At 38.9% G+C, this 13,124-nt stretch overlaps 1 protein-coding gene across 22 annotated transcripts in view; it reads left to right on the forward strand.

Moving 5' to 3' along the window:
- Window positions 1–13,124, forward strand: part of LOC126291418 (zinc finger protein 501-like) — a 235,455-nt gene that overhangs the window by 53,531 nt on the left and 168,800 nt on the right. For 16 of the 22 annotated variants that reach the window (XM_049984927.1, XM_049984918.1, XM_049984919.1 and 13 more), the window contains exon 3: window positions 4,315–4,380. The exons of the other annotated variants lie outside the window; for them this stretch is intronic. In XM_049984927.1, the coding sequence (XP_049840884.1) occupies window positions 4,315–4,380 (66 nt within the window). The remainder of the gene's footprint in view (window positions 1–4,314; window positions 4,381–13,124) is intronic. 22 annotated transcript variants of the gene reach the window in all.

The raw sequence follows: 13,124 nt of genomic DNA on the forward strand, positions 1-13,124 counted from the left end.
AATGGTTTTATATTGTTAATGTCCTGCAACTGAAAAACACCTTCCATTCTCTGGACCCTGTTTTTGTTTGCTTTTTTACCTACACAGTATGGCTGTATTTTTTCCGCTTAGTACCTAAATTTATTCACTCTGTTGTTTTTGCCATATGTTTTGCTTAGGAATTTTGGAGTCTTTTTATTGTTCATTGTGAGTTCTGTCTTCTCAAAAGAAATTTATAATATAGCCTTTTTCCATAACCTCTTTCAAAAGCTTAATTTGCTCACTTGCTGTGACAATGCTTCAGAAAAAATCACTAAGTCATTTGCAAAGGCTAGAAAGTTGAGTTTGACATTGAGTTTTTTGTGTACCAATCTTCCTTTTTCTTGAAGTTTAATATTCCCCCCTTATTACTTTTTCCAAAACACTATTCAAGAAGACTGTGAAGAGGTTATCACCTTATGTTACATTAGTTTTGATTTCAAATGAATCTGAAATTTCTCCACTTACTATTATTATTATTGTTGTTGTTGTTGTTATAGTGCTCATGTAATGTACAATTTGCAATGTTGATTTACTAAGGATGTCTTGATACCTGCAAGAGAGGGCCTGAGTGTCCTAACCTTTCTAGGTGAGATAAATTAAATAAAAAATAGTCATAGCTCTTGAGAAATTTTTGAATATTCAGTTTGTGGAGAAAGATTGTTTGCACATAAGCAGTTTAGTTTTCACAACTTTTAGGAATATGTTCGCTGATAATTGCCTAATCAGCAGCAAGTAAGGTAAAACAATAAATGTTGACAGGAATGCTGGACTGGGAGTCGAATCTGGAGCCATCAGACTTCACAAAAGCTCTTCTGCATATGCTGCTAGACTAGCATTTCTGGGAAGAGTTGAGCTGTGAGGGAAGGTAATTAGTTGTGCTTGGGTAGCTGTGTAGGTCTCACAAGCAATTGTAGATCCACTATTTGAATTTCATGAAGGACGAACTAATGATTAAAGATTTAATGTCTCGTCTGGTATCAAGTATAGCTATTATTTATAGGAAAAGTCGTTTTCATATTAAATACAGCTCTCTCTCATATGTATGGTATTATATCAGTGAAATTATACTGGGGAGAGTGGGCGAGGTGGGGGGGACTCCACTGATAAAACTTCAGAGATCATTCATGGATATTTTCTGAACATTTTGGTACAAGAGACCTGTGATCTCCAATGGCTTATTACAAAGTACTAATGTAATTATGTTTTTTTCACTTTGTTGCCCTAGTTACTTTTGTTTCTGTGAAAGTACCTTGAAAACAGTGAAAACTTGCGTAATATGCAATTGCCAAAACATGCAACATGAAATGGAGGATAATGCAACACCCTTCTACGTCTACGTATCAAGCCATTACACAGTGCCCTGTACCACTTTGTCATTTTCCTTCCTGTTCCACTCGCTGATAGAGCGAGGGAGAAATGACTGGCTATATGCCTCATGAGCCCTAATTTCTCGTATGTTATCTTTATTGTCCTTACACAAATGTATGTTAGTGGTGATAGAATCATTTGGCAATCAACTTAAAATGCCAGTTCTCTAAATTTTCACCAATAGTGTTCCTCGAAAAGGATGTTGCCTTCTCTCCAGGGCTTCCCATTGATATTCCCGAAGTGTTTCCTTAATACTTATGTCTTGTTAAAAATTACTGGTAAGAAATCTAGTAACATGCTTTTGAATTGCTTTGGACAGGTGCAAAAGATCTGTGACTTGGTTGCCATCACTGCAGGAACAGCTCCACAAGGGGTCATTGTGCCGCTCTTCCATTGCATTCAGTGAACCTGTAAACGCATTACATATTGGCCAACGAATTGTCAGTAAACGTAACTTCACTGTTAACACACAAATGATATTGCCAGAGAAACAAATCTGAGACGGTACAGAGTAGAGTTAAATGTAGACTTAATGGTAAAGAGTAAAAGGTACATTACTATTGCCAACAGCAAATACCATGAATTAGTGGAATAATTTTGTTTGCCAGCATGACACACAGTGCATACTGATGACATTTGCAGATATTTTCTTTCATTGCAATATAAACTCATGCTCATCAATTAAGGATAATGCTGTGACATGGTGAAACAATGCTCTGGTGGGCGGTTTGCGGTTTTAAATCACCTCAGGGTATGACCGAGCGGTGCATTTGACCTGCGGTCATCACACGGACGCGCTAGCAGCAGTCCACATACGCAGAGGTGTGTTGGTGCATGTCAGAGTACAGTGCAGCAAGTAAGTGTGCAGATGTTTTCAGATGTGCTAATGGTGACTGAATGTTGAAAATGGCTCAAAGAACACATATTGACGATGTTATACGGGTAGAATACTGGGACGACTGGAGGCTGGTTAAACACAGCAGGTTTTAGCATGGGCCCTCTGTGTCCCACAAAGTGTGATCTCAAGATTATGGCAACGATTCCAGAAGACAGGAATCATGTCCAGGCACTACAGTACAGGACGTCCACAGTGTACAACAGCACAAGTGCCACCAACAGTGCCCGCAGACGGCCACGGAGTACTGCAGGTAGCTTTGCTCGGGACCTTATTGCAGCCACTGGCACAGTTGTCTCCAGACACATAGTCTACAGATGACTGAACAAACATGGTTTATTCGGCCGAAGACCTGCAAGGTGCATTCCAGTCCCCCCTGGTTACAGGAGAGCCCTTAAAGTCTGGTGTCAAGAACACAGTACATAGTCATTGGAACAGTGGTCCCATGTTATGTTCACGGACAAGTCCAGGTATAGTCTGAAGAGTGATTCTCACTGGGTTTTCATCTGTTGTGAACCAGGAACCAGAAACCAAACCCTTAATGTCCTTGAAAGGGATCTGTATGGAAGTCATGGTTTGATGATCTGGGGTGGGATTATATGATTGGTGCACGTACATCCCTGCATGTCTTTGACAGAGGAAGTGTAACAGGTCAGGTATATCTGGACGTCATTTTGCACCAGTATGTCCACCTCTTTATGGGCGCAGTGGGTCCCACATTCCTCCTGATGGATGATAATGCAAGGCCCCATCGAGCTGCCATCGTGGAAGAGTACCTTGAAACAGTAGATATCAGGCAAATGGAGTGGCCTGCCTGTTCTTCAGACCTAAACCCCATCGAGCACATCTGGGATGCTCTTGGTCGACGTATCGCTGCACGTCTTCAAACCCCTATGACACTTCAGGTGCTGCGACAGGCACTGGTGCAAGAGTGGGAGGCTATAACCAAGCAGCTGATCCACAATATGCCAACCCATTGTATGGCCTGTGTACGTGTGCATAGTAATCATATTCCATATTGATGTCAAGGTACATTCACAGGAAACTGGTGTTTTGTAGCACATGTGTTTCGGGATGGTTTTCTCAACTTATCACCAATACTGTGGACTTACAGATCTGTGTCGTGTGTGTTCCCTATGTGCCTATGCTATTAGTGCCAGTTTTGTGTAGTGCCATGTTCTGTGGCACCACATTCTGCAATTGTCCTTAATTTATGAACATGGGTATAGATATGAAATAAATGGGAGAAAGAAATCAAATAAAATTTGACAACTCTGTAACGAGCCGCTGGAGACCATGTATCGATGCATCCCAAAATACTCTAATGTCACTGAATAACCTCCAAAATTTTCTCAGTGAATTGGAGTTCATCTTATGTATTACCCCAGTAAGATGGTTGTATAGTGCACATAATGAGAGAAATCACAGCTCAAAAGACAGTTACAAGGAAGTTTGCAACAAAACATTCTGAACTTCGTTCTTCTGTAATTCGATGGCTCAGTGATTAAAAGAATTGCACATACAAAACATAGGTTGAGGTTTGAGTCATTGCATATATACCACCACAGAATGAAAGTTTCACATTATTATATTATGCCTCTTAGATGTGTGCTATATGAATTAGTTTAGGACACTGGCGTAGGGAGATTGGAATTAACAGATAGTAAAACCTTCACATATGAAAGTTGGCTGTTATTGTATGACTTCTGCAAAAGGTACAGGATAATGTATTTATGTCAGAAAATGGACCTAGTTTGAAGAGAGATAAACTTACCATAGTTAGTTCTGATGAATAGTTTGAAGTGTGAGGCATTTAGCTAACAGATATAAAAATTTACAAAATATTAATTGTTCTTTGTCATTCCTAGAGACAGTATATGCACAGTTTTAAAGACATTAACCAAATTTCTAGACAAAATGTTAACCTTCTAAATAAGATAATGTTATGCACAGAAATGTATAATTGTCAAATTTAAATTTTCCCTCCATTGTGTAACTGTGTGGACTCGTTCTCTTATTTTTACCTGCAGGTATTAACTTATCCCCACCATCAACCACCTGAAGAAATAGAACAGATTTTCATTAAAGAGGAGAACGTAAGTATTATGGGATATTTATTCCTGTATTGTATCTGGAGTTTTTACTGAAGTAGAATGTTTTACATAGATGTTTTGATTTTACTTTGTGTCAGTGCTAAAAGAGAGAAAGTACATTAATGGAATGTAAGTACACTATGTGGTCAAAAGTATCCAGACACCACCAAAAACATACATTATTCATATTAGATGCATTGTGCTGGCACTCTGCAGAACTCAGGGAATAGTAATAATACTATTACATGCACATGACACCATGCCACTCTCAATTATTAATGGAGTCAACACATATATAACATAATTTTTTCTATGTAAAGTTTTATTCCTTCATGATGTACGAGGGGTGGTCGAAAAGTTTCTGGCCTGAGACTGTTACACAAACAACCACCACCTACTTTTATGGTGACCCTTTGTGCGTATGCAAGTCAAATTTCCTGGCTCCAACTTTGTTAGTTTTGCCACTAGGCTACATTGTATGCTGCAGTGTAAGCAAAATGGTGAATAGTAAGCAAAATGGCAAATATGAAGAAAATCAAGAACTATGCTGTGATTGAATACCTTCATTTGAAGGGAATGACACCCAAGGAAATGTGTGGAGGACATGCAGAGTACACTTAAGTACATTGCTCTGTCTTATGGAACAATGAAAGACTGGGTGCCTGACTTCAAACGTGGAAGAAAGAGTGTTGAAGATGTTTGAAGAAGTGGAAGGTATGTCACCATTGCCACTGATGAAACAGTGACAGCAATTCACGATATGATTTTGCAGGGTCATCTAACAACAATGCCACACATTGAAACCACATTTGGAATCTCCCACGGGGATGCTCAGATGCTCATGACAGTGTTGTGGATATTTTGGAAAAGTGTAAGGTTTCATCTTGGTGGGTCATGAAAGACTTGAATGCAGATCAGAGACGTGTGGTGGTGTGAATAAATCTTCCACCAATTTGAAGCTGATGAAGATGGCTTTCTTGCAAGATATGTGACAATGGACGAAACCTGGGTTTACCACTTTGATCCTGAGGCAAAACAACAGTCATTATTTGCAAAAGGACATTAACTATCAATGGATCATGCTACTGCACCCTCCTGTACCCTTTGAGAGAAGAGATAGAGGAAAAAGGGCACAGAAAATTGGCGCACAGAGTTCTTTTGTATCAGAACAACGCACTGGCGTACAAAGCCCTCGCAACACTGAAAACTCTGCACAGGGTACCGGTGTGTGGTGCTTCTCTTTGCGGGCCTCTCGCAAGGACTCAGTTGTCTTCTGCTGGCTACGCGTTGGCCACACCTGGCTCACGCACAGATATTTATCGCGCTGCGAGGACCCACCTCTCTGTCACTGTCGTTCAGCTTTGACAGTGGTCCACATTTTGTTGGATCGTCCGCTTTTAACTGCACTCAGGCAGATGTTTGCACTGCCCGATGTGCTCCATGCACTTTTAACGGATGATGCTGCAATGGCAGGCTTAGTTTTGAGTTTTATTCATGCATGGGGCTTTTATCGCTCGACCTGAGGGTTTGTCTCATTTTTTGTGTTGAGTCTGGCCTTCGGCCTACAGTTTTAGATTGGGGTTTTTAGTGTGCCTCTTGGTGATTGGCTTTTCCTTTTGTTTTGTTTCCGTGCTCGACCAACCACTGTAACCCTCTGTGTGCTTTTAATTTCTCTTTCCTGGTCTTTGTCTATGTCTTTCTTGTTCTGTGTCGTCCCATGTCAACTCCGTTGTTTGTTTTTATTATTTGTGGGTGTTAAATGATGACGGAAAAAGCGACCGATGACCCTTGTAGTCGGGTCCCTTCAATTTCACAAACTAACCAATCAACATGATAGGGTCAACAAGATTTATATTAGTCTTCACAAGGAAATTGTTCTGATTCACATGCAAATGCTGAAGCATACTGACGGACTTGTAATTGGGATTCCGAAAGAGACTGCTGGATTTATGTGTCTCAGGATGAATGCTCAATATTCAGCAATTTCTTAGGATCAGTCATTTAAAGCCAAAAAGTCTAGTAAACATGGTCTGTAAAATGTGTACTGTTAGAGTTATGAACATTTATTCATCTTTGGTAATGTGAAACAAATCTCTGCTGCTGTCATTTTGAGAGGAGGTAGTATGGTCCAAAAAAAGAAAAAAAATTGTCTGGTAAACATTAGCTCTAAAATTCTTACCTTATGAGCTGTGACACCTTTTTCAGTAGATAGGATGTGTTTGACAGTAGCGACAGTATTGTGAAAATTATAGATTGCTACTCACCATGTAGTGGAGACAGACAGTGCGGCTGTGCGGCTCCTTTTGTCTGCACCTACCTGTGAACTCGTTGCAGCAGATCAGTGGTAGGAAAGCTGAGCAGAAACCTACCGTACTGCAACTTGCACCAGGCTGCATACAACATAACTATTCTAAAAATCGTGAAAAGGTCTTAATTTTGAGTGAAAGGTAGAAATACTGGCAAAACTTCGGTATATTCTGAAGTCGAGAATTACACATTCCTTGCCAAGCCCGTGCTAATCCTAACACAGTCATGCACAAACCTTTTCATTCATGTTAGCAAGTTTATGGTAATGTATTTCCCGAAATCTGAACAGCTGCTGAGCATGGATTGTTCTTAAATGAAAGTGCTTGCCGCACTGTTAAGTTTATCGGCATGCACTCAAGTTTTTAGTCACCTATCTGCTCAATATGCCACAAGGCATTACTGTCTTTTCTCATACACAAAACTACATTAAAAAATCCATACTTTCTAAAAAAACACACTGGAATAAATATGCCTTATCTTTAAAGTACTTTAGAGGCATGTAGTAGAATTAAAACTGGCAAACTATGACTCTATTCGGAGAACATACTACACACAACCGTACCATTAACTCCTTTAGATTGCTGTAAGCATTCTATACCTCCAAGAGAAAAGATGTGTGAAGAGTACGTCGTTTTGATTGGTCAGTTTTCTTTAAGGCCAATGGAAAAACATTCTCGTGTGTGAGTCCACACTTTTCATGACTAAACAAACAGCAACTAACACACTTTCAAACTGTACTTTTTTCAAACTAAATAGTTAACATTCTGATACTTTGTTTATACTTTACGTTATTAACTACTTTCATTTGCACTCAAATTAGCTTTCCTTTTACCATAGACTGAGTTAACATGTTATGTTACAAAATTCTCTGTTGTACAACATTCATCAGTAGAACAATGATCCACATATTTACTTTAGACCACATTCACGCATCATTCACACTACTAAAAGCATATACAAAACTGTACAAATATAAATAAACAAAAAAGCCTTCAAGAAATAAACAGAACAATTCACAAAAAACATTCTCTTGACTTGTTTCTTGAATGTCTCTGTGCACTACAGTCCTCTAGCAGATGAAAATTAGAACCACATGCTCGACTGAGTCTGCTTCAGGCCATCTGCCACTGTGCATCATGAGTCATTCTCACGATACACGGGCTCTAGACAGGAGCGATATAAGGTGCTATGCCTCAACATCCACAGCAAAAAGACTGCTAAACAAGTAAGCAAGCAAGCTTTCACAAAAAGGACCTTGTCTGAAGCAGGTCACACACACACACACACACACACACACACACACACACACACACACACCCACACACCCCTCACCTCACAGCAGCCAGAGACAGTGTGTCACGCACATGAGAACTGTATTTGCATGACTCTGGGTGGGTGGGTGGGTGGGTGGGTGGGTGGGTGGGTGGGTAGGTGGGGTGAGTTGGGCACACACACACATTGTGTACTTCAGAAGAAGGCCTTTTGACTGATAGCGTACTTGTTTACCAGTTTTTTCAATGTGGCTGACTGCAACTCAACATCTCCGGTGTACGGTGAGTAGCACTCTGTCCTTTTCATAATATTGGTATTGCTCCTTCCTGGATTTTCCAGTGTTTGACAGTAGTTTAGGTGAGCAATTGATCGCGGCACTTAAGGCATATATTTTAGAACCCATGTTGACTACACTTTTTGCATTGAATAATCATTTTTGTCATAGCCCTGAATATTGTTGATTTCTCCTGAGACACTTGTATATACATTTACAACTACATATAGCCTCAACAAACTGCTTTGAAACTTACGGCAGAGGATATTTTCCATTCTACCAGCTGTTAGGGTCACTAATGAACTCCTTCAACTGTCACCATTTCCATAGTAGTTTCTATGTAACAAAAATCCTCCAGTCTTGTGAAAAGATGATAATTAATTGGGACCATGTCCCAGCAATATAAGTTTCTCATTTTAACTACGAATGCAGACCCTTCAATGATGCTTCAGAATGTGGATGAGAGTTATTGTTAAGAACCACAATTCCACTGTACAATGCGAGCCATTTGTTTTGAGTGATTCAGTGTAGTCAGTGACGGATCTGGCAGTAGGTTGCTGCATTTATGGTCTCTCTTTTAGGCATAAAGTTGATAAGTAGGACACCCTCTTGATCCTCAAACTCTGTGATCGTAACTTATTTGTTGCTCAGAATCTATTAGTCTCTTTGTGTCACATTGGGAAATTTGAATGTCATCATTCCATTGACTGTCACTTTGTTTCTGGACTTTTATGCAAAAGTCAGGTCCTGTCACAAGTAACAATAGTATTCAAAAACTCTTCCCCATCCTTGCCCTATAGAGCAAGAAAGTCATTACTGCTCCTAGTCATTGTTTTTTGTTTATCTGTCAAAAGCTGAAGAACCCACTTGACACTTCTATAGCCCAGGTCACCAATAACAATTTGAAAATCACTGGTTGTGAAATTTGAAGAAAGCACAACTCACATCATCAGTAGTGAAATGTCTATCCTGCTGATGAAAAGCACTCGGGGTTTCCAGTTGCATGGCAGTGTTGAAATACTGTGACCCTTTGAAGAATGTCATACTTGTCAATTTCTGGTCGTCTTTGCAGAAGATGATGAGAATGGCACTCTTCAAAACATCACGATATTTTAACACGACCGCCTGACTACAAACCCGAGAGCTTTTCATCAGTAATATATGCCTGGAGAGTTGACATTTATACAAATATCTATCCTACCGAACTTTATCTTCAACCCTCGATTTGAGTTCATCAGTCACAACTAAAGACACCTGATTGTTCTTCATCATGAATATTCCTTTGCCCGCCATTAAACAAGGTGCACTGTTTTCATACTCAAGCTTCATTCATCATGTCTCCATAGACTTTGATTATCTTCCTGTGAATTTTGATAGGATGACCTTTTCTGCATTCGGAAATCATATTATGCTACAAACCTCTCACTTGACAGAATAAATAATTTTATCACATGAAACTCAATAGATGAATAGTAAGTGATCGTTTCTGCTCACTTTTAGCACTATACTGGAACCGACAATTTGGGAGGGCTATGACATGACTGCAGGGATGGGGTAGATTTGTACGGCTCATCGTATTGTCATATTCTTTATTTTTTGAACAACCCTTGTCCTTTATGTAGAGTAGTGATGGGGCAGCCCTCCCTATATCATAAACAAGGTGTTCAGTTAATGGGCCAAAGTGACTCTGATGCCAGAGTTCAGTTGAAATGAAGTGATCATATGGCCTTATTGGCCAGGAGAACCCATCTGGGATAGTTCGCCTGCCTAGTGACCAGTCTTTTTATTTGATGCCAGTTCGGCAACTACCGCATCAGTGGTGATGAAATGGTGATGAGAATAACACAACAGCCAGTTCCCAAATGAATAAAATCTGATCTGGCAGTACCAAGAGAAGTATTTCAGAGAAAGAGAAATTTGCTAGGTAGTCTTTTCTGAAGGTACCAGTAAATTTCAGTTCCTCAAAGAATGAAACTACCATACATAAAACAGATTTAAACATCTGATTAATTTACAACTGAGTTAATGTGTTAAATATATGTCTCTAAGCGTGCAATCTAGAAAGCATTTGGGAAAGGCTTGAAATTACATTTAAAGATTGTTGGAAGTCACTAAGTGCTCTCATTACGAAATACTGGACAATTATAAACTAGCTAATTTACATTTCATTTTAAGCTAAAGCTAGTTTTTCATTGATCTCAATGTTTATGATGTTGTATCTACTGAACTATGTGTTGTACAGTTATATGATTTTGCAGGTACATTCAGTAGACACAGTGTACAAACTGTGTTGTGAATAGAGTTTGTAGTAAAGAAGTAATAACTTAAAACAATTCTGAAGTTTGACTGCACGAACAGTGAAAACATAGTAAGTGATAAACTCTTTTCCTTTCATCATTTTGTAAGGTGGGAGGTGTCAGCAAGGAAATGTTTTTTAAAGGTCTGAAATTACATGTAATCTTTGTTGCAAGTTGGTAAGTGCCCTCATTGTCAAATAGTGGGTGAATGAATTCCGTTTATTTGTGCACCACCAGTTATTCTGTCTTGAGACAAACACACAGTTTCTAACTGTAATAATTGTCTCATTGTGTTAAAATTTTACATTAGATTAAACCTTTGAATGATTATGTTAGGACAGCAGATTGAATTTTTAAATTTGGTCAACCCAACTACGTGAAATATTGAAAATTGAAATTTTTTTGCTTTTCGTCACAGCTGATATCACGTTCCAGAATAGTGTTTTAGTAATTTGATTTGTCCTGAGTTCAGCTTCATAAGGAAATGAAATGTGGAATAAACAGTTTAGACAAGAAGAGAATAGAAACTTTTGAAATGCGGTACCACAAGAGAATTCCGAAGATTAGATGAGTAGGTCAAATAACTAATGAAAAGTTTTTGAATTGAATTCGAAAGAAAACAGTTATGGCACAGCTTGATTAAAATAAGTAATCTATTGATAGGACATAGCCTGCAGCACTGGGAGTTGCTATTTTGATATTAGAAAGATGTGTGGTGGTAACAACATTAGAAGGAGATTGTGTTTTGAATATGAGTGTGCAGGTTTAACTGCAAGTAGGCAGCAGTAGTTATTCAGTGAAAAAGAGGCTTGCACATGATAGGCTGAACAGCAACGTGAACAACAAGGAGCACAAATAGCGTTAAACTGAGCTCTCCCTGCCCTCTTGTGGCGTGCCGGCCTCTCTGTGCCTAGGCTACCAATAAGTGTCTGTGATATGTAGTCAAATTATTAATACTTCTTTGTTTTTGCTTCACTAAATGTACATTGTCATATCCAGCAAGAACCAGCTGATGACCATCTTATTGAGCACTTTGATACCTTTGCTACCACCGCCACCACTAATTCCTTTTCCCATTCGTGGATGACCTTGTCCAGCACGAGGTTGAATAGGAGAGGAGACAGACCGTCTCCTTGTCGGACACCAGTTTTGATGAGGAAGGGCTTAGATATGTCACCCAAGAATTTCATCTTGGAGGCAGTATCGGTCAATGTTTCTTTGATGAGGTTAAGGGTTTTTGAATGTAACCCTTGTTCTTCCAAGGATATGAAAAAGTGCGTGTTGGTGAACTGAATTGTATGTCTTTTTAAAGTCAACGAACATGCAAATTATTGGGCTGTTCCTGACTGCTGTGTATTTTAGCGTGGTCTTTAGAATGAAAATTTGTTCTGTAGAGGATCTACTGCAGCCACCTTGGTGTTCACGTTTTGTTTTCCAGTTGCTCTTCTGCTCTTTGAAAAAGACAGACTGATAGAACATATTTCACTCACGTTCTATCTGTATCTGTAATGAATTTTGCCCTGCAGTTTCGTTTTGACCCAGCTTAGTCTTTATGATGTCCTTGGAAAAATGCACGATAAACACTGTGCGAACTTAAAATGTATTTATTCACAACTAGTTTCAATCATTTATCATCCTCACAATGAAAAAATATTGTGACAATTTCACATGTCATACATGCTCTGTAAAGTTGTCACAATATTTTTCCACTGTGAATGTGATCAGTGATCGAACTAGTTGTGAATAAATATATTGTAAGACAGCACGTGTTTACCATGCATTTCTCCAAGTATATTGATGCTGTTGACAGTCGGCTGGGGAAAAATAGATAAATAAGTAATTGCTTCATGCTGTCTACCTACTGAACAACATTGTGTACAAAATATAATTTTGCAGGTAAATTGGGTGATATATTTAGATACATTCTGCAGAATTTGTTGCAAATAGTGTTGGTAATAAAGATGCAATACATAAAAATGTCATGCATGATGGTGCATTTTTCCACGCATCTCAGTGTTTACGACATCATATCTCTCGAACTGTGATATATTTGTATAAACTTTTTGGAAATATGTTACAGATAGAGTTAGTAGCAAAGAGGTAATAAATTTAAATATCAAGTACATTGAGGCAGTTTTTCATGCATGTCATTGTTTATGACATCATCTCTCCTGAGCTATGATCGGTAGGTGGTTCTTATACTCACAGCAAACATTGCCTGACAGTAAGGAATACTTTTACCAAATACAACTGAAATCAATCCAGTGGTTTAGAAGGAGATATGGAACAGATGTACAGACATGCATACGTCCATTTCTTATAGTATGTATGAATTAAAATATTTGTTATGGCACGTCTTTTGATATAGTTAATCCATTTATTATTCAAAAAAGTGTTGGTTGAATTGCAGGCCCTGGGTAATCCCACTCTTGCTAATGTAATGAGACTTTGCTTCTGGAGACCAATTGTGATTTTCAAGCCCAACTACTACTTACAGCTTCACTCCTCCTCGGCTATCCTGTTCATGTCGAATCCCATCATATGTCGAATTCTTCACACGGTGTTATTTATACTCAGCTGCTCGATGGTCTGACCGA

Source organism: Schistocerca gregaria, chromosome 9 (assembly GCF_023897955.1).
Source record: "Schistocerca gregaria isolate iqSchGreg1 chromosome 9, iqSchGreg1.2, whole genome shotgun sequence".
In the NCBI taxonomy this organism is placed as follows: Eukaryota; Metazoa; Arthropoda; class Insecta; order Orthoptera; family Acrididae; genus Schistocerca; species Schistocerca gregaria.